This window comes from Mesocricetus auratus, unplaced genomic scaffold (genome assembly GCF_017639785.1).
Source record: "Mesocricetus auratus isolate SY011 unplaced genomic scaffold, BCM_Maur_2.0 Super-Scaffold_100062, whole genome shotgun sequence".
Classification (NCBI taxonomy): Eukaryota; Metazoa; Chordata; class Mammalia; order Rodentia; family Cricetidae; genus Mesocricetus; species Mesocricetus auratus.
The window spans coordinates 2,118,506-2,139,039 of record NW_024429234.1 but is presented as its reverse complement, the minus strand read 5'-3'; the positions used below and the strand labels follow the sequence as shown (position 1 = coordinate 2,139,039).

General features: G+C 53.4%; 3 protein-coding genes across 12 annotated transcripts; 2 read left to right on the top strand and 1 right to left on the bottom strand.

Moving 5' to 3' along the window:
* The first annotated feature begins 238 nt into the window (after positions 1–238).
* Hsf4 (heat shock transcription factor 4) lies at positions 239–6,049 on the top strand. 5 transcript variants are annotated; one of them, XM_005076197.4, is made up of 13 exons: positions 239–437; positions 984–1,092; positions 1,209–1,336; positions 1,431–1,555; positions 1,770–1,845; positions 1,962–2,026; positions 2,445–2,547; positions 2,774–2,912; positions 3,134–3,257; positions 4,956–5,061; positions 5,155–5,220; positions 5,322–5,391; positions 5,725–6,049. In XM_005076197.4, the coding sequence occupies exons 1-13, from the start codon at positions 315–317 to the stop codon at positions 5,877–5,879; spliced, it is 1,389 nt and encodes a 462-aa protein (XP_005076254.1). In that variant the 5' UTR covers positions 239–314; the 3' UTR covers positions 5,880–6,049. The 5 variants fall into 5 exon arrangements, with proteins under 5 accessions (XP_005076254.1, XP_005076253.1, XP_040592513.1 ...); XM_005076196.4 differs by having other exon boundaries at positions 240–437; positions 2,788–2,912; positions 3,030–3,257; XM_040736579.1 differs by lacking the exon at positions 3,134–3,257 and having other exon boundaries at positions 240–437; positions 2,788–2,912.
* Positions 6,050–6,618: 569 nt separating this feature from the next.
* Positions 6,619–11,237, top strand: Nol3 (nucleolar protein 3). 5 transcript variants are annotated; one of them, XM_040736521.1, is made up of 5 exons: positions 6,619–6,823; positions 10,100–10,137; positions 10,238–10,539; positions 10,687–11,004; positions 11,101–11,237. In XM_040736521.1, the coding sequence occupies exons 2-5, from the start codon at positions 10,130–10,132 to the stop codon at positions 11,106–11,108; spliced, it is 636 nt and encodes a 211-aa protein (XP_040592455.1). In that variant the 5' UTR covers positions 6,619–6,823; positions 10,100–10,129; the 3' UTR covers positions 11,109–11,237. The 5 variants fall into 5 exon arrangements, with proteins under 5 accessions (XP_040592455.1, XP_012973268.1, XP_040592458.1 ...); XM_013117814.3 differs by lacking the exon at positions 10,100–10,137 and adding an exon at positions 10,009–10,073 and having other exon boundaries at positions 6,620–6,823; XM_040736524.1 differs by lacking the exon at positions 10,100–10,137 and adding an exon at positions 9,961–10,073 and having other exon boundaries at positions 6,620–6,823.
* A 420-nt stretch (positions 11,238–11,657) lies between these two features.
* On the bottom strand, positions 11,658–20,090 carry Kiaa0895l (KIAA0895 like). Of its 2 annotated transcripts, XM_013117801.3 has the most exons (9): positions 19,543–20,090; positions 17,126–17,313; positions 15,883–16,502; positions 15,657–15,800; positions 15,328–15,460; positions 14,187–14,492; positions 13,999–14,096; positions 12,915–13,110; positions 11,658–11,864 (listed from the first exon to the last, which is right to left on the bottom strand). In XM_013117801.3, the coding sequence occupies exons 3-8, from the start codon at positions 16,444–16,446 to the stop codon at positions 12,946–12,948; spliced, it is 1,410 nt and encodes a 469-aa protein (XP_012973255.1). In that variant the 5' UTR covers positions 16,447–16,502; positions 17,126–17,313; positions 19,543–20,090; the 3' UTR covers positions 11,658–11,864; positions 12,915–12,945. The 2 variants fall into 2 exon arrangements, with proteins under 2 accessions (XP_012973255.1, XP_040592454.1); XM_040736520.1 differs by lacking the exon at positions 11,658–11,864 and having other exon boundaries at positions 12,882–13,110; positions 19,543–20,089.
* Between the last annotated feature and the right edge of the window lie 444 nt (positions 20,091–20,534).

Below are 20,534 nucleotides of genomic sequence, written 5' to 3'. Positions count from 1 at the left end.
GAACTTCTAGGACTTTCCGAGCCCACAGATGATTTCTCCCAATCAACCCAGAAAGAGAGGGACTTGAGAAGGATGAGACTCGAACCTGGGTTCCCCTCCTTACCCCTAGACACCTACGTTTCTGCCAGCCCTTTCTCTCTGCTGGTGGCTGGGCCGCTGTCCGAGCCCCGCCTCTTGGGTTCGCACGCGGCCCCCGCCTGACCCGGCGCCCAGGGGCGGAGTAGGGCGGGGCGGGCGGCAAACGCAGCACTTTCGCGGCTTTGACAAGCCCGCAGCGGCCGGGCTGGAACGCTGAGCCCGGCCGAGACTGCGCCATGCAGGAAGCGCCAGCTGCGCTGCCCACGGAGCCAGGCCCCAGCCCGGTACCTGCCTTCCTCGGCAAGCTATGGGCCCTGGTGGGCGACCCAGGCACAGACCACCTCATCCGCTGGAGCCCGGTGAGGGCTGGGGCCCCTCAATTCCCTCAGTGGTGCCCCGGGGTCCCTCCAATGTGTGTGAAAACCCATGTCTACCCAGCCCCCGCCTGGGGCTGGGCTGTGAGTACCTCGATGCAGCTGTCCAGAGTGGATGACGGTGGAAGGGGTAGGTGAGATAAGGATGAGGCGGAGTAAGGGTCCTAGAGCCCAAGGGACCTAGGTAATTCTCACTTTATTTCATCGACTGATGAGAAACAGGCCAAGAAGAGGGAAGGGCTGGCTCTACCTCTGGCTCAGGGTTACATGGTGAGTTTGAGACCAGTCAGAGGTGGACCCCGGGTTGGTACGTGCTGTTTCTTTCTGAGGATCGAGTCTGGATGTGGCTAGGGGTAGGGATTACTTGTGGCTATAGCAGGGTAGACCTCATATGGTTCTGACCTGGTCAAGTCCCACCCCACAGTGAGGTGCAAACATGGACCCCAGAGTGAGGGAGTGTGGCCCAGCTGTGAGTGGCTGCCACTCACCTAGTCTGGTCTCCACCCGGTGGGCGTCCTTCGTTCTTGGTAGAGTGGGACCAGCTTCCTCGTAAGTGATCAGAGCCGCTTCGCCAAGGAAGTACTGCCCCAGTATTTCAAGCACAGCAACATGGCGAGCTTTGTTCGCCAACTCAACATGTGTGAGTCCCTCTGACAGGCGGGGAGCGGGTTGGGGTTACTTGGTACAAAGGATGGAGTGGCTCATACTCACGCCCACGCCCCCGCCTCCTCCCCCTCCCTGGGCACCATTCCCCAGACGGTTTTCGGAAGGTGGTGAGCATTGAGCAAGGTGGCCTCCTCAGGCCAGAGCGTGACCACGTTGAATTCCAGCACCCAAGCTTCGTGCGAGGCCGTGAGCAGCTACTGGAGCGCGTGCGCCGCAAGGTGGGACAAACTGCAAAAATGGGAAAACGCCGATGTTGGTACTTCTGGCTCTGTCTTATGTACCGCTGTCTGGGATGCTGCCTCGTACCTACAGGTACCTGCGCTGCGAGGGGATGACAGTCGATGGCGTCCTGAAGACCTGAGCCGGCTGCTGGGAGAGGTGCAAGCCTTGAGGGGCGTGCAGGAGAGCGCCGAGGCACGGCTGCAGGAACTCAGGCAGTGCGGGACAGGGAAGGAAGGGTTGAGTTACGGGTGACAGGACGCTGGCCACCTAGGGGTTCTGGGCTGGAGCCTCCCTCCACACAGCGGGTTCAGCTCTGGGACTTTAGTCCTGTAAGATGCACGTCCCTTCTGCCAGGGACCTCTCCATTCTGTGGGGCATGGTGCCTGAGCAAACGCAGATGCCTCAGCATCTTCCCACCCCTTCCCCCAGGCAGAATGAGATCTTGTGGCGAGAGGTGGTGACCTTGCGGCAGAGCCACAGTCAGCAGCACCGGGTCATTGGCAAGGTGTTCCTCTGCTCCTACTCCTCCTCCTGCCCTCTCCTGGACGCCCCATACCTCCACCCCTCCCCCTCTAAAGTGAGGGGCCCGGCCTGAAGTATGATTTAATCCTTTCTTTTCAGCTAATCCAGTGCCTGTTTGGGCCACTTCAGACAGGGCCCAGCAGTGCGGGAACCAAGAGAAAGCTGTGAGTACAGAAGCCACATTCCCACTACAGGACACCCTTCCTCGTCAGGGACCCCTCCAGAGACTCCGCCAGGAATCTTCATTCCTCCCTCCATCCAGGACCCCCCCTCTTACCCTCAAGTCCACCATCCCTTACCTCCGCTCACACCCCCCCTCTTCCATTCCAGGACCTTACCCTCAAATTCCTATGCCCAAAGTAGGCACCCCTGGCTTGGGGCTCAAACTAAGCCCTCTCCCTCCCCTCTCAACCCCAAAGGGCCCCCATCTCTCAGGGAGCCCCTTCCACTCCAGCATGTGACTGATGCCCTGGAAACAGGCCTCAGCTCTGCTGACTTGGCTGCTGGGGCCTGAGGGAGGGAGCGAGAGGGAGGGAGTGTAGGCTGAGGGGTATGGAGGCCTAACCTGCCCACCCTGCACAGGTCCCTGATACTAGATGAGGGGAGCTCATGCTCGGCACCTGCCAGATTCAATGCCTGCCCCCTGTCTGGCGCTCTCCTCCAGGACCCCTACTTTATCCAGTCGGTAGGTGCTGCTCCCTTCCCCTCCTTTTCCTAGGGCGCAGACAGGATTGTGAGGAACCTGTTTCTTCTCCCTATCTCCCCTCCAAAAGAAGGACACCAACATTCCACCAACCAGACCTAGGCTCCCCTGCATAGATTTTGACATTTTCGAACCCTGACCCTTAGTCCTGGTGCAGGTGGGTGCTGGTTGGGCTCTTCCTAAAACTAAAGGCCAAGGGCTGCCCAAGCCTTCTACTTACAGCCCCTCCCAGAGGCTACCTTGGGCCTCAGCCCTCACAGGGCCAGAGGGCCCATCATCTCCGACATCCCAGAAGATGTTCCATCTCCCGAAGGGCACAGGCTTTCTCCCTCCAGTGATAGCGGGAGGTAAGGAGGACAGGGGCTGTCTTCTGGGGACCTTTTGGGAACGAGTACAGCCCAGAGGCCTGTGGGGGTGGGGAGAGGTCAGTGTCAGGGTCTGGTTGAAGCTTTTCTCTGGCGCAGGGAGAAGGGCCTGGCACTGCTCAAAGAAGAGCCGGCCAGTCCAGGGGGGGATGGAGAGGCCGGGCTGGCCCTGGCCGCAAACGAGTGTGACTTCTGCGTGACAGCACCCCCACCGCTGCCTGTGGCTGTGGTGCAGGCCATCCTGGAAGGGAAAGGGAGCTACAGCCCTGAGGGGTCCAGGAGTGTACAACAGCCTGAACCAAGGGGCCCCAGGGAGGTACCTGACAGGTGAGCAGAGCCAATGTTGGTGGTTTATAGATAGATCCATACGTTCTGGCCAAAGAGAAGTCACTGCTTTATCTGTCCTGTGGTAGCTAAGGGAGGACATTTGGGTATCAGACTCCATGACCCTGACCTGATTTCTCAGAGTATGCTCCGAAGAGTATCAAAATTATTTGGAAGATGGAAACGCCCAATCAAATCACTAAGTACCCTGTAGTAGGACTCTGGGATTTACAGCTGAAATTAGCTCACTGGAATGATTATAATATACAGTAGCTTACAATCAAAAGTAGTTGGTCTTAGTGGCACAGGGATGTCAACCTAACTACTTGGGAAACTGAGGCAGGAGTATCACAAGTTCAAGGCCTGCCTGGGCTACAGTGTGAACTCAAGACTAGTGTTGGTAACTTAGTAAAATTGTCTAAATATAAAAGGGAGACCTGGCAGGATGGTTCAGCAGGTGAAGCCTCTTGATCTGAGCTCAACGCCTAAAACCATTGTCAAGAGGAAAGAGAGGGCCGGGCGTTGGTGGCCGCACGCCTTTAATCCCAGCACTCGGGAGGCAGAGGCAGGCGGATCTCTGTGAGTTCGAGGCCAGCCTGGTCTACAAAGTGAGTTCCAGGACAGCCTCCAAAGCTACAGAGAAACCCTGTCTCAAAAAACCAAAAAAAAAAAAACCTAATAAATAAATAATATAAATAAAGGAAAAGGGTAGCTAGACTGGAGATATAACTTAGTGGTAGAGTCAGTGCCTAACATGCTCAAGACCTAAGTGCAAACTCATATGGAGCACATATGCAAGCACAACAAAACCAAATAGAAAACCTTCACTGGCCAGGTGAGGGTGACACACGCCTTTAATCCCAGCACTGGGAGGCAGAGGCAGGGGGATCTCAGTTCAAAGCCAGCCTGGTCTACAAATCCAGTTCCAGGACAGCCAGGACTGTTACACAGAGAAACCCTGTCTCAAAAAAACCAAATCCAAAACAAACAAAAACCCTTTACTAATGTTTACCCTTATATAGGAAGGGAACATCTTGCAAGATCTCTGGTCTTAGGTAGGAAGCAAAGGCAAATCAAGGTAACCTCTTAGGAGCACGGTGACATCCCCTTGTTGTAATGCCAACACTATGGAAGAGGTGATGGCAGGAAGGTCAATAGTTCAAGGTCATCCTTAGCTAGTAAACTTCGTGGATGGTCTAAACTACACAACATCCTGTGTCATATAAAAACAGCACAACAGCACAGATACCCTTTAGCACCCAGGAGTTTGAGACAAGAGATTGCTGTAAATTTGAGGCCAATCAGGACTACATGACAAGTCATTGTCTCATTCCCACAAAAATTTTTTAAGATATTTATTTATTTATTTATTACGAACACAACATCCTGCCTCCATGTCTGTCTGTACGCCAGAAGAGGGTACCAGATTGAATTATAGATGGCTGTGAACCACCATGTGGTTGCTGGGAATTGAACTCAGGACCTCTGGAAGAGCAGTCAGTGCTCTTAACCTCTGAGCCATCTCTCCAGCCCAAAAATTTTTTTAAAAGGAAAAAAAATCCTATTACAGAGGGGATTGAAGGAAAGTATTGTCTCTTAGCATGTTCTAGTTGTTGGAACAATTTAAACCTGACGATTCAAGTTCCTTAGGAACTAATAGGAGGTGGGTGTTATAGACCAATAACAGTTCTTTGTGCACAGGGGAACTCTGGGCCTGGATCGGGGTAACCGGAGCCCGGAGAGTCTGCTGCCCCCGATGCTGCTTCGGCCTCCCCCTGAAACTGTGGAGCCCATAGCACCCATGGATGTGAGTATCTTTGCCTGGGGCAGGACATGAGACACACAAAGTTGAGCAGTCTGTGCGGCCTTTAAAGGCACCGCTTACCCGACCTCTTCCCAGGTGCTGGGCCCCAGCCTGCAAGGACGAGAATGGACCCTGATGGATTTGGACATGGAGTTGTCTCTGGTAAGAAAGGAGTGGCTGAGGAATTGCCCCGGCGATTCCTCCGCTCTATTGTCCATTTCTGGGCCCCCTTCTCAGCTGCTTCCTGGGGTTCTCTCATGCAGATGCAGCCCTTGGCTCAGGAGAGGGGTGAGGCTGACCTGACAGTCAAGGACTTGAATTCCTCAGGTGTAGGTAATGGTGGTGGGGACTCCTGGGCAGAAGCCACCGTGATCTGAATTACCATGATTGGGTGGGCTGGGCAGCTTAGGTGGGGGGGGGGTGAGCCTGAATTCAGACTGCCTAGCAGAGCCCCCTGGAGTCACCCATACTACCCTCATTGTGTGAGAGGAGTGAGGTCAAGGATGATGATTTAAACTAGATATGGTAGAGCATGCTTGTAATCCCAGGATTTGGGATCATGAGCTCAAAGCTAGCCTGGGCTTTGCAGCAAGACCGCCTTTAAAGAGTGTGTGTGTATGCCGATGCTGTGATATTCCTAACTGAAGCTCGGCCTACTCCTCCTAGGGAAAGACCACACGCTGGGAACTCCACTGCTCCTGGGTGTTCCTGCAGATTTGGAGGGTGCAGCCCTGTCAGTGCCTGGGGCTGTACCCCTTTACAATGCTCCTGCAAGCAGCGCCTCCTACTTGGATCCTGGAGTCAATCCCTCTTCCCCTTGAGACTTCCACCTCTTAAAAGCCTGGCTAAGGAACCGGCCTGCAGCAGCACACCCCTTCAGGCTTCTCGGCGTCCCCCGGGGGGTGAGGCGGGGCGGTAAGCGAAGCCCCATTATGTGGCAGCGTCTCTCCACTACCCCAGTGAGTTGTACAACATAAACTGCATTTCCCCACTCTGTTTCTGGTCTCCCTTTTTTTCTGTCAACCAAAGATCATTAGAGTCACGGGTGGGCGACGACTTTGAGTTCATGCAAGTGTCCAGATGTTTGGACCTGGAAACGTCCAGACGCTCAGACTTTCATGGAACCCCTACCTGGAGAATGGTGGTACTTGGCCAGTGCCTAACTCTCCCACGTGCACTGCGATGCCAACCATTGTAACCTCCAGGAGGCAGGCAGGCGTTTCCTCGCCACATCCAGCTCCTCTATATACGTGTGTGTCTCAGACTCTGGGCATGTCAGTTCCCTTCTATAAACTTATTTGTGACAGGCGGAGGGAGGGGTCGTAGGAGGGCAAACTAAAAGCACCTAACAATTACAAGGCCCAAAGCGGGCTGGACACGTGGTAATGTGAGCTGAACTGACCCCGACTCAAATCCGGGTGCTCTAGGGCGGGGGAGGAGAACGGACTATGCGTGTGTCGTCGTCGTCCCCCCCCAGCTTGGCCTCCGCATCTGGCGTCCGAGTTCGCCGAAGCAGAGGAGCACACCCCTCCCCCTCCCCATTCCCGGCAGCCCTGGCCGCCCCGCCCCCTTTGCAGCTGCTGTTCGCGTCCCCACCCCGCTCGCTCGGCCCTTTCTGCACTGTCATCTGCCCCGGTGAGGCTCAACTCCGTTGTGGGGCCGTCCGAAACGCTCCGGACCACAAGCCGGACTCCACCCAGCAGGGAGGGAAAGGAAACAGATTGGGCAGAATACCGAGCCTCACCACCAGCAGCGGAGCTGCAAGGTCTGTGGGCCCCGCCCTTCCGCAGGGCTGAAGCTTTAAGATTTTAAGATTGAGTGGAGGGCTGGTGAGGGGGACCCTTGCGGTTGCGCATGCGCGATCAGCTCTTGCAGGTTCCACCCTGGTTCCCCAACAGATCCCAGCCAGCCAGCAAGCTGGGGGTCCCAGACTAGACAAGTCACCTGGGGCTCAAAATAACGTTTAGACTGGGGCTCAGAGTAACATTTAGTCTTGTCCTTTGATGCCCTGGCCAGGGCATAACCAGAGTTCACCCTAGAGCCATGATAACCTCAAAGGAAGGCCCCAAATCAGCTAGGGTCCAGCCGGGTGGTAGTGGCGGCAGTCCTTAATCCTAGCACGCAGGAGGCAGAGGCAGGCGAATGTCTGAGATTCGGGATAGCCACGGCTACGACTGCGAAACCCTGTCTCGAAAAAATCAATCAGTTAAGGTCTAAAACAGCTAAGGTCTCCGCTTCTCAGACAAGACTTAAGTTACCGGGGAGGCAGTTAACATAAAAACAACTTAGGGCACGGGGAGGGAAAAGAGAAGATCCAGCCTCAAAGTCTGGCCAGAATCGATGACGGCATCACCCCCTTCCCTGTAAGCTGGGAAGCCACTCTGAGGCGAGGAGAGGTCCTGGGCACACAGCTTAGGGATCCCAGTAAACATAGTAATGAGGACCACAGCTGCCTTTGAACTATCAAGAGCTGAGGTAGACCTGGGAGCTTTTCAGTCTTGAGGGCTAGATACGTAGAACAGAGGGGAGAGAAGAGACTCCCAGGCCTAGGGAGCAGCATCTGCAGAGGCAGAGGTGCCAGGACCATAATTATTCTTGCAGGACTAAATGGTGGATGGAAATGGCAAAGAACCTGGCTGACCTGGTGGGGAGGGAATTAAAATTGCCAGATCAGGCAGCTTAGATTCTTTGATGGGTAATGAGAACGGAGGACAGGGGCATAGGCCTGGCACTCAACTAGGCAAGAGACATTATAGTTTAAGCTAGGGCAAGTCAGATTCCAGTTTGCTGGCTTTCTCTGAGCCTGTCTCTTCACCCATAAAGCTGGGACAATAAATGCTAGCCCAAAGTTGTCAAAGTCACTATGTTGGAGTGAGGGAAGGGAGGAGTGGGCATGAGTGAGATACTCAGAGGCCCTCATTGTTCCAGGAGACAAACTGCTGATGGGGGGCTTAAGGGGCAGGAGCTGATGCAGAGTGACTATAGGGCATTTGACACAGAAAGGACATGGAGGGGGATAGTGATGGGGGATGTCCTTCTGTATATATGTTTCTCTTATTGGTTGATGAATAAAGCAGTTTGGCCAATAGAGGCAGAAAGATGGGGGGGGACTAGGAGAGGAGGAGAATTCTGGCAAACGTAGGCAAAGAGAGACGCCATGTAGCCCCAGAAGGAGTAACAGGTCCAGAGCCTTCTCTGGTAAGATAAGACCACGTGGCAATACTTAGATTAATAGAAATGGGTTAATAATTAAGACAGAGCTAGCCAATAAGAAGTCCTAGCCATCAGGCAGCAGTTTTATAATTAATATATCGTCCGTAAGTTTATTTGGGGCTGAAGTGGCAGTGGGACCTGACGGGACACAAGAAGCTCCAGCAACAGGATAGGATAGGAGGAAATGTCTCCCTGGTCTGCGCTTAGTGGCCTTGATGAAGGGCTGTCACTTAGCTATGAGGGGTGGAGGGGGACCCAAGGTGTGAAGTGACCAGGGACAGTATAGTTTGGGAGCCCTGAAACCTGGGAGGCATAGTGAGTGTGTGTGAGTGTGTGTGTGAATGTGTATGTGTGTGAGTGTGTGTGGTGTATGTGTGAATGTGTATGTGTGTGAGTGTGTGTATGAGTGTGGGTGTGAGTGTATGTGTGTGAATGTGTGTGTGAGTGTGTGTGAGTGTGTATGTGTGTGTGGTGTGTGTATGTGTGTGGTGTGTGTGGGTGTGTGTGGGTGAGTGTGAGTGTGTGTATGTGTGTGTGGTGTGTGTGGTGTGAGTGTGCGTGAGTGTGTGTGAGTGTGTGTGAGTGTGTGTGCGCATGCGTGTGTGTGGTGTGTGTTGGGGTGTGTGAGTGTGTGTGAGAGAGTGTGTGTGCGTGTGTGTGAGTGTGTGTTTATGTGTGTGAGTGTGTGTGTGAGTGAGTGTGTGTATGTGTGTGTGTGTGTTGGGAGTGAGTGTGTGAGTGTGTGTGTTGGGTGTGTGTGAGTGTGTGTGGTGTGTGTGAGTGTGAGTGAGTGTGTGTGTGCATGCGTGTGTGTGTGGTGTGTGTTGGTGTGTGTGTGTGTGCGTGTGTGTGGGTGTGTGTGTATGTGTGTGAGTGTGTGTGGTGTGTGTTGGGAGTGAGTGTGAGTGTGTGAGTGTGTGTGTTGGGTGTGTGTGGTGAGTGTGAGTGAGTGTGTGTGCATGCGTGTGTGTGTGAGTGTGTGTTTGGGTGTGTGTGTGCATGTGTGTGTGAGTGTGTGCATGTGTGTGTGAGTGTGTGTGCATGCGTGTGTGTGAGTGTGTGTGCATGCGTGTGTGAGTGTGTGTGCATGTGTGTGCGTGCGTGTGCGTGCGTGTGTATGCATGCGTGTGTGTGAGTGTGTGTGTGCATGCGTGTGTGTGAGTGTGAGTGTGTGCATGCGTGTGTGTGAGTGTGTGTGCATGTGTGTGTGAGTGTGTGTGGTGTGTGTTGGGAGTGTGTGTGTTGGGTGTGTGTGTGTTGGGTGTGTGTGTGTGTGAGTGTGTGTGCATGCGTGTGTGTGAGTGTGTGTGTGTGTGTTGGGGGGTGTGATCCGATGGCCTAGGAAAGAAGAAGGTAGGACAGGGACATTCAGGACAGAAGAGACCTAGAAGGACGCTGTATGGACAAAGCTAAGGCAAAAGGAATGACCAGATTTCTTTTTTCCTTAATGCTGACTGGCCACACAACCCCCGTGAGCAGTAGTCCTTAGCGACAATAGATGAGCAGAGTAGATTAATTTGCACCCAGTTCTTAGTTTGGTAGCAGCAGGCTTTTTTTTTTTTTTTTTTTTTTTTTTGGTTTTTCGAGACAGGGTTTCTCTGTGGCTTTGGAGGCTGTCCTGGAACTCACCTTGTAGACCAGGCTGGCCTCGAACTCACAGAGATCCACCTGCCTCTGCTGGGATTAAAGGCGTGCGCCACCAACACCCGGCGTAGCCTAACTAGGGTGAGCACTCAGCTCACAGGCAGAGACCGGAAGAGGAACCTAAGGAGTCAGAACAGAAGCAACCAACAGGCCAGAGGGTGAGTTCTGTGCGCCTGGCTTCCAGGTCTTCCGCTGAAGAAACATCCAGATTCTGATGTCCAGGTGAACTTAGATCCCTCCTGGGAGAGGTCAGTGTGTGGGACGCCAACCACCCCGCCCCCGCACCTCCTTCCCCCCATATCTCTCCTTCTCCTTGATATAGCCCAAACATGGGCAACGTGCAGGAGCGGCCATCGGAGATCATTGACCGAGAACGGAAACGGCTGGTAGACACGTTGCAGGCTGACTCTGGGCTGTTGCTGGATGCGCTGGTTGCCCGGGGCGTGCTCACTGGGCCTGAGTATGAAGCCTTGGATGCACTGCCTGATGCAGAGCGCAGGGTGCGCCGTCTGCTGTTGTTGGTGCAGAGCAAGGGCGAGGCAGCCTGCCAGGAGCTACTGCGCTGTGCCCAGCATACCGTGCGTGTGCCAGACCCTTCCTGGGATTGGCAGCACGTGGGGCCTGGTGAGCACCAGGAGGGTGGAGCCGTGTTGAGATGGGGGCGTGGCTTGGGTTGAGGCAAAACTAAGGGTAAGTGGAGGGCAGAGAATGTGGAGGCCACTAATCACGGAGGGATGAATTGAGCCTCAAGTATTTCACTGTCTCCCCCAGGGTACCGGGACCGCAGCTATGACCCTCCATGCCCAGGCCACTGGACGCCTGAGTCACCCAGTTCAGGGACCACATGTCCTGGGCTGCCCAGAGCTTCAGAGCAAGAGGAGTTCGGAGGTCCTGAGGGCTCTGAGGCAGTGCAATCTGGAACTCCAGAGGAGCCAGAACTAGAAGCTGAAGTCTTCGAAGCGGAGGAGCCGGAACAAATGGAACCGGAACCAGAGGCAGAACCAGAGCCGGAGCTGGAGCCGGAGCCAGAGCCAGAGCCGGAGCCGGAGCCGGAGCCGGACTTCCAAGAAGAGGAGGCTGAGTCTGAAGGTTGTGAGACTGCCTAAACCCTTGCTTCCAGGCTTGTTAGAGGTTGTAGTGAGGGCTGACACCCAATCCACTGACCATCCTCCTCCTTGTCTTTAGATTCCTGAAGGCCAGCATCCAGACCTGTACAAGCCCTACCCGAGCTGGATAAGACCTGGGAACCTGCCAGAGCTTGACTCAGTGCACCAAAACTCCATTTACTGCAAAATGAATAAACTTGGGAGGGTTAGCCTGGACCTGACTCTCCACAACGCTGATTCTTTGCTCAAGAACTGAGGGTGGGCATGGGTTTGGATCCCGCTGACCTGAGCAGTCTTATGTGAAACACCCACACCCTGGCAACCACATTCCACCCCCAAAATAGCCCAAACTATATTTCTGGAGGTCTCAGGCCCCTAATGGGATGTGACCCCTGCCCCACTGCCGTTTTTTCCTTCAGGAACCAGCTGGGAGCCTGTGTAAGTAAGTTCTACTCCACAGAGATCACTAGGCTCCATATACTAAGCAAGGGAAAGGGGACCTGAACACCCCACACACCCCCACACCGCGCCCCCCACCCCCCCTCCCACCCCAACCCCCGGCATGAGGGAAGTCTTGGAACTCAGTCTTGAAGGGGAGACCCGAGAGGGAGTTTGAGTAGACAGAGGCCACACACATCAGTGTAACTGCTGTTTAATTATCTGGCTTTCCTCTGAACTGGGAGCTCAGTGAGGGTCTAACTAGTCACACGCATACACAAGGAGCTCTGTACACATCTATTAAGTTAATGAATAAGAACTTCCCAGCTGTGATTCACAGATGAGAAATAAGAGGCCAGGGTAGGGACAGCGCTGGCTTGCTGGCTCAATCTCTCACGGTTGAATCTGAAGTGAAAATGTAAGCATTAGCCAGTTCTGTACTTCTGGCCCCAGACAGACTCAGAACTTAAGATGACAAATCCTATAGGCCTGACCTGCAGGTTTGATTGTGGTCCCCCCTAACCCCCACTCCCCACCCCCCCACCCCGCCTGTACCAACCACTGCCAGAGACCAGCTGGAGGGTGTGGTCAAAGCCAGGCACAACACTAGTGTGGGCACTGAGGGTGGGCCAGATGTTGGACTCACAAGGCCTGAAGCCCAGCATGTGATAAGAGGGGGACTAGGGATGGGTGGTGGCGGCTCACACCTTTAATCCCAGCACTGGGGGGGGGGGCAGAGGCAGGCGGATCTCTGTAAGCTCCAGACCAGCCTGGTCTACAGAGTGAGTTCCAGGACAGGCTCCAAAGCTACAGAGAAACCCTGTCTCAAAAAAAAAAAAAAAAAAAAAAGAGGGGGACTAGGAACAAATGGTACCTTTCCAAAAGTATCCTGTCCCTCCACTGGACTTTTAGGAGCTGTTGCCTCCCAGTCCCAGCTGGAGGCATGAATAATGAATGCATGGAGGCAAATATGGAATAATATAAAACCGATGGGAGAGACAAAATGCAGAAAAGCAAACTCCAGCCCAGCTGGGTCTCTGAGCCTGAGTGAAAGCCAGGACCCTATGCTCAGGTACGTCACCTCAGAGGGGATCCCAACTTACACTAGACCCAGGGAGAGGTAGACAGTCCGAATGCTGAAGAGCACCAATAGTCCAGGGGGGGAGGGAAACACTGGTACCAGACACCCAAAGCCATCTCATGCAGGAACAAGTTTCTATTCCCAAACCAACCCACATTCCTATTCACATCAGTCCCTTCCTGTCCCCAGGTCTCCCTTGTTGAGGAGTTTACATGACATGCTGCTGCAAGTTCACAGGCCCTAGGAAGACTAGCAAGGACAAAAACCTTTTGGCATTGCCTCTCATCTTCCCAAAATGCTCCTGGCCTCCCAGTGCGCCCCAAGAAACACCTAGGCTATGGAACCATAAAGAACTTCATATTCTGATCTGAGACCTCTGTCGAGAGCTTCTGTCTATAACCAACATCAGTTGGGCAGCAGGCGGCCCAGCTCTGCTTCATCCAGCCGGTTGGTAGCCATGATGTGTTCCAGCTGCTGCTGGTAGCGCCCCAAGTCCTTCATAAAGTGGGGCACTCGGGTATTCTCTAGTACCCCATAGGGCCTCAGTTTGTCCACATCTTCATAGGAGACCTATTGGGAGAAAACAAAGCCCTTAGCTTTCAAGTAGCTAGTCCCAGATCTACTGATGGCTCAGGGCCATTTGCTCCTGGGATGACTCCTCTGCTCCTGATCTACTCCCACAATAGGTACTTTCGGGCTCAGCCCTGGGTCTTCTCTCTTTCTCTGTAAATCTTCCATCTGTGTTCTACAACCCATTCTCCTCCAGCCCAGCTACCGTATCGCCTCACCTCTAAGCAGTATTCAACGGACACCTGGGTATCTCTCAGATATCTCCTGCATCCAGCGTGAGACTGCTGAATGCTAGCTGCCATGGCCACCTCTTCACCGTCACCACAGGCAGGGCCAAGAAAGGGAAGCTGGGTTCTCATCTTCCCATTCAGGGACTCAAACAGACAAAGAGTTCTGCTCTCTGTAGTTCATCCCTTCGCATCCATGCTCCTGCCTGATTATTAATTCTGTCAGAGCGATGGGAAGCCTCATCCCCTTGCCAACCAGGCCTTTTCAGTGCGCCTCCCACATGACACCCAGTAGGAGCCTCCTAAAGCAAAGCTGTGTCCCACCCTTATCGGAGCTCCTCTAACTCCCCTTTGCTTCTGGTAAGGTTTGCTTTCCTCCACCTAGTACAGATACTCAGGACTTGGGTTTTGGTCCGTGGCCGTTTCTCCAGCTTCCTTCCCCAGAACTTTCTGACTGCTTCCTTGTCCTGGAACACTCACCTCCTTTGAAATGTATGCACACATCGGCAGGCTGGGTCACACACCTCATCTGGGATACCAAAATTCTTTTTCTTCTTGTCTGCTTACCTCCACCCTACCCAAGTTCCTACACCAGAGAGGCCTGGTTTCCAGGGAGTCAGGAGAAGCTGGCTGGGGTCTCGGTAGGCCTGCTGCCCCTTACCTTGCCCAGAGAGGTCAGCAGCGGGAAATCAATGGTCTGACGGTGCCGCAGGATGCGCACAATGCCATCCAGGTAAACCTGGTCTTTGCTGAAGCAACCTGTGAGAGTGAGAGTCAGTAAATCCTTACCCAGAATCCACCCTTCACGTTGCACCAGCTTGGGCGTTCCCCCAGCTCCGCAGCTCCCACCTGGCTGGGAGGTGTCCGTCTGTCCTCTCTTCGCACGGACGCAGTATTCCCAGCGCACAGTCTCATCCTGCACATATTGCGCCAGATCCTGGAAGAGCTGACGGAAGGACATGTGCGCAGCCTGATGAATGGTGTAATAGAGCAGGGCTGCGCGCCACAGGAATGGCTGCTTTCGGAACAGCACACTGTGCAGGCTGGCCAGGCCCTCCTCAGTGGGGTTGGCCGGCTGAAGCCCATACTGCAGTCTGCCTTCGGTGCTGTGCCATGGCTGTCGGGCGTTGTTCACGCCACGCAGGTAGTGGGTGCCTGAAGGGGGGACGAAGAGGGGGCTGAACTCACTCCCAGGACCCCTAGTAGACACTCTTAGTCTTGGTGCCCCCAAATTCACCTCACACAAGTCACCCCAAGCCCTACCTAAATTCATCCTCACTCAACTCCTGCAGCAAGAAGATTTTTGGTCCAGGAGAGATTACTCTGCCTATTTTCCCATCTCCTGCATACCAACTTATACGGTGCCCTATCCGTCGGAGAGACCAAGCACATGCCACCCTGCCCCAACATCCCAGTACCCATGCCAACCACCCTGACAGTCATGCGAATGCCCCATGCCCACACCAACTATTTTGACAGTCATGCAAATGCCCCAATCAAAATCACTTCTTGCCCAGAGCAACAAGATTCACGCCTGGTGAGGACAGTGACTAGTGTCCTGTGCTCCTCTTCCTAGTCTGGTCTCAATTTTTATCCATGTGTCTTCTTCAAGTAATTTCATTCCTAGGATCTGGCCTGCTACCCACCCTGGTGGGCCTGTATGTTAGCTAGTCTGGTGGAACCCTCAGAATTCTTTCTGGCCTGTTAGGACCTCAAAAGTCTTCCCCTCACTGTCAAAGGAAACCAGAGAGGAATTGGGGAGATGACCAAAGGAAGAATGAAGGTCAGCCCAGAGGGTGGGCAGGCATATCCGACCTAATTCTATGAATGAGAAGGAAGAGGTATCTGCTTAGGGATCAACAGGCCTGTTTTCTCCCAGAGGGAAGGAAAGGGGAGAAAGGAGGGGACTACTGCAGGCCCACACTGCCCTGCCCCCATCTCTTAATACCTTTCAACCCTCCCCACCCACACGAATGCCCCCCAGACTGACCTATCTCATGCCGCAGCATGCCCTCCAACCAATACTGGCGGGCTCCAGTCAAGTTGATGGCCAGTGTGGGTCGGCTGTTCTCCACCATCATCACTGCCTGGGACAGCAAGTTCTCACTCAGCTGCACCACAACCTGCAGGGTGGCAGGGGACACCAGGCTAGACGCTGGCCATGACACCCACCCTTCAAATCCAGCTCTTCCTTAACTGGGGCTGGGGCAGGGATATGTCTGGGGATTACAGCAGGCCAGGTGTATAGCTGGGCCTATCAGCTAGGTAGCCTGATTTGGGGCACAGAGGAGGCGGGTCCTGTAGACAGGGCAAACTTACCTCCCCAACACAGCCCTCCTTCTGCATGTATTTGCGCACAGTGGACCAAATCTGGCACTTGGTCAGCAGCTGGCCCCCTGTGGCAGCCTCAAAGTGTTCATAAGTGCCAAACTTCTCCAGGACAGCCTCGATGATGCCAACTGCCTGTACACAGGGCCACAGTCACTAGTCAGGCTAGGTGCCTTGGGTAGCCAGGGCCAGGGTGAAATGGGCAGGCTGGACTGACCTGATGGATGAACTGTCCAGAGGCCTCCTGGTACTTCTCCAGCACACTCATTGGCATTGGCTCCTGGTACTCGAACTGGGGGTTGTAGGTGTAGTGGGACTGGAAGAACTTCTCCCGTTCCTGGTCCATGTTGGTCGGTCGCAGGGCCACTAACATGCAGGGGCTCTTGCTGCTACCGTTGCCTATGTCCTTTCGTGTCTTAGCAATGTGCGGTAAGGAGGCTGCGGGCCGCAGGGCCCCTCCACCTGGATCACATCCCCGTCCAAGTGGAGTTTTGCCTGGCCTCCGCTGGCCAGTGCTGTTTACACTGTAGGAGCTCTCACTGCGACGCATGTGGCTACGCTGTCCCAGTTGCAGCTTTGAGAAGGTCTGCCACATGGGCTGGGATTGTAGTGCCGAGGGAACTGCCAGAGCCAAAGGCATAGCCAGGGACTGAGGCCAGGGGTACAGGGGTGGCGGTGCATTTCGGTTTGAGGACTTCAACCTGTGGCGCTGACACGGAGGACTGACAGGTGGGCTGGGGGGTGCCCGCTCATACACTTGAGCCCCTGAGTCCAGCACCATTCTGTCCTGAGGGTTACATCCAGCTGGGTCTTTCCAACTTCCCACACTGTTGACTTCTAGGGACACACAAGGGCATGCAGAGACCAGTATGAGTAGACGTAGTCAGAGGAGAAAGCCCTGTGTTCCGTGCTATCCTTGCTGGATCCAGGGTCTGCTGCTGAGAAACTGTCCACCCTCCCCAGTGTCCATCCCTTCCACCAGGTTTACCCAAGTAGTCTGAGGAGGGGCAAAGCAAGAGGAAGAATTTTATACATTCTCCTACCTGCTAGAATCCTCTCAGATGGTTAGACTTAGAGCTAAAACGAAAACCCTACACATGGCTCTGATCTCAGTGCTCAGCACTTGCCCAGTCTGGGGCTGGCAGAATGCAGATCCCCATATGGACCATCGGTAAGGGAAGCCCGTATTCTGCCTTGTACCGACGGCAGCATCCCTCTGACCCCTTCATCTCGCTCCGTCTGTACCCTCCTGCCATCTGTAATCAGTCAGTTTGAATGAGTGTGCCCTGCTCCTGCCAGTCCCCACACGGAATGCTGTCTCCTGTGGATCATCTCAGAACTGAATTAGAATCCGCTTTTGGGAATTAGAGGAAAACAGTTCCCTTCAAACTAGCCCCTGGACTGTCTCCTGTCTGAGGTATCTCCCAGTGGTCATCCGAGGCCACCATCAGAGTACTCACCCCTGACCGTGTGCCAGGGCTCAGTGCAATTCGCCCTCTCCCCAGAGACTGACTGAAGACTTCAGCCTCTGAGCTCCCTCGCCTGCTCAGGGACTCTGCTCCAGGATTTCTCCTTGATCCTACACCACCAGTCTTCCTCGCCCCTGGATCCTCTCCGTCAGCACAAATACATGCTGCTATTCCTCCATCTTAAAAACAAAGCAAAACCTTTACATGAATCAGAACAACTCCCTCCGCCGCTCTTTGTGGCAGCACAGTCCCCTAAGTCATGTACCCCATCTCCCGTTTCACCTTCCTGTTCTCTCCCAAGTTCACTCGCACTGAGTATGCATATGCCCTGCTCTCCATCATACTGAGCTGACCAAGGTCACTAATGATCACCATGCTGATCTATAGCACCTGGTACGGTAATCGTTTCATCCTGGGAACATAATGTCCATTTCCCTTTCCAAATACACTAGAACTTAGTTTTCTTCCCACATCCCCGGCTGTTTCTTCTTGGTCTTCTTATCAGTTATCCCTATCTTCCCAACCTTTTCATACTGTAACATCCCAAGACTTGTCTATGGTAACGACTCTTTTCCAGTTATATACTGACACCCTAGAATCCTAAGATCCCATCCAATTTTGTGGTTGGTTTGTTTGTTTTGATGACAGGGATGAAACCCAGAGCCTTGTACACATTAAGTGTACCTTCTCCCACTGGTCTATATCTCCAGTCCTCATGACCATGGTTTTAAATACAACAGTCCAGACTCCTGCCACAAACTATCTAATTTTGTTTAAGAGACAGTCTCCCTATGTAGATCATGCTAACCTTCAACTCACAGTCTTCCTTTCTCAACTCCTCTAGTCCTGGGTCAGGATTAAGCCAACCAGCATACCTGACCTTCAGGATACCTTAAACATTTGCAGGTACCTTAAACTGAATATGCCCATTACGAAAAAAGGTACCACTCCACATATAATAAATAGTATGGGTCACTTGCTCACTTTCCTAAAAATCTGCATAAATATCACATTAGAAAAAAATATCCTACACACATCCAGAGAGAGAGAGAGAGAGAGAGAGAGAGAGAGAGAGAGAGAGAGAAGGAGGAAGGAGGAGGAGGAAGAAGAAGAAGTTGTTCAGTGTTGAGTAGGGAAGTGGAGAAGATCTGAGAATAATTGGGGGAGTATCATAACACGATCAAAATTCATGAAAATGTCAGGTGGTAGTGGTGTTGGTGGCACACACCTTTAATCCCAGTACTGGAGAGGCAGAGGCGGGCAGATATCTGTAAGTTTGAGGCCAGCCTGGTCTACAGAGCGAGTTCTAAGCCAGCTTCCAAAGCTACAGAGAAACCTTGTCTCTAAAAAACATATACCTTTACCAAGTGCTGGGATTAAAGGCAAGATGTTCACCACCACTGCCCACATGAAAATGTTTTAATAAAAAATTTAGGAACTGGAGAGATAGCTCAGCAGTGAAGAGCACTGACTGCTTTTTCAGAGTTCAAGTCCCAGCAACCACATGGTGACTCACAACCATCTGTAATGAGACCTGGTGCCCTCTTCTGGTGTGCAGGTATACATGCAGCACACTCATACATTAAAAAAAATAAGTAAAAATAAAATAAAATAATTAAAAACAGAAGAAAAGCTGCTCTCCATCAGATGTAGTGATACACATCTGTAATCCCAGAACTCTTGAGGCCAAAACAGGATAATTGCGAATTCCAGGCAAGCCTGGGCTACATAGCAATACCTGTCTCAAAAGCGTTGGAGAGAGAGAAAATAAAGGATCAAGGTAAAAAGCACTAGCAAATCTCTACAAAAGAGCAAAGCTCTCTTCTGTAACTAGGCTTTTTCTGCAGCAGTTGATGTCATCTAAAGTGTACTGCCGTGAACTTTATCTGTTTTCTCCTTCCCAGGACTTTCAGATGTGTTTCCAAGCCCAGAACAGTCCCTACTCCAGCACTGTAATCAATGAACCCAAGTCTTTGTAAAAGCTGGAGCCACAGGGCTGGAGTGATGGCTCAGCAGTTAAGGCACTTGCTGCTCCTCCAGAGGACCCGAACCCAGTTCCTAGCACCCATCACAACTACCTATAACTCCAGAGGTGGGGGTGGGGGTGGCCAACGCCCTCTTCCGGTCTCCACAGGCACTTGCACATACCCATAACATAAAAATTAAAAACAAATCTTAAAACGAAACTAGAATCAATCCTTTCCCCATCTAGACCTGCTCTACCTCCTCGGAGCCCTCCTCCGACCTTACCTAGTGATCAGCTGCGTGAAAAAAAGGCTTCAAGTCTTAGACTTTATTCATCCTCGAACTGCATACTTTCCTGGACACCTACCAGTCACTCCCTGGGCCAGTTTGTCCATTTCCCTTCATTCATCCCAACCTCTCTCCTCGTAATTACCAGAATGTACCTGTTTCTTTCATGCCTCAGGTTCTTCTGCCAAGAATTCTTTGGCCAATGTGTCCCTGGAGTAACCTCTTAACCATTTTTCAGGGCTCAGTTTAGGCCTCACTTTCTCTAGGAAGCCTTCCCGATGTGTACAGGCTCCCAGGGTCTTGATGGCTTCTTGACAGCCCTAGGCTGTCACGGCTGGAGGCTAGGTCCATGTTCCCCCACCGTGCCCTGAACTCCCCGAGGTCAGGGAGGGTGTGATTTACCCTCTCATCCCAGTCGCAGAATGAATGAATGCAAGGTGAGGGGTGGAGACCCTGACTGCTGAAGGCGGGGTCTGGTGACAAATGAGAGCGTGTGGCCCACACCAATAAGAACTCTTGGAAAGAGGTGACTGTGGGAGAAGAGCCAATGGGAACCCAGAGATCGGGAGGGCGTGCTCTGGGGCCAATAAGGGGCGTGGGGCAGGGTGAAGGGCGTGCCCAATGGAGGGCGGGGCTAGAAGACAATGGAGTGGGGGGAATTCTCTGGTTAATCAAGACGGGCCAGGTCGCAAGCTTAGTCTCGGTCTTTGGAGTTGGGACGGGGGTTCGGTCCGCGTGCCGCGCCCCCACCTGTTCGTGCCTCTTTTGCTGTCCGCAATTCCTGCTCTTCAAAGCGGGTCGCAGGTCTCGGAGATTGTGGGAGCTGGCGCCAGACACTCACGCACTCGGGCGCGCGCACGCTCACACGAAGACGCGCAGGCTCACGTCAGTTTCCGCGGTAGCGCGAGCTTAAGCCCACTGCAGGCGGAGCCAGGCGTGCAAAGAGGGCGGGATCACGGCCACGCTACGCCCCTGGGCGGGGTGCCGTCCTAAACCTCCCCCTCCACCAGTTTCTGGCTTCTAAAGCAACTCGCGAGGGCGGTGGAGACACTTATTGCCGGCGGGTGGATACATGGACACCGAGTACTCGGCGGGAGCCCAGGGTTCGGGGGACGCAATTCACAAAGAGAGCAGATGCCTGCATAGG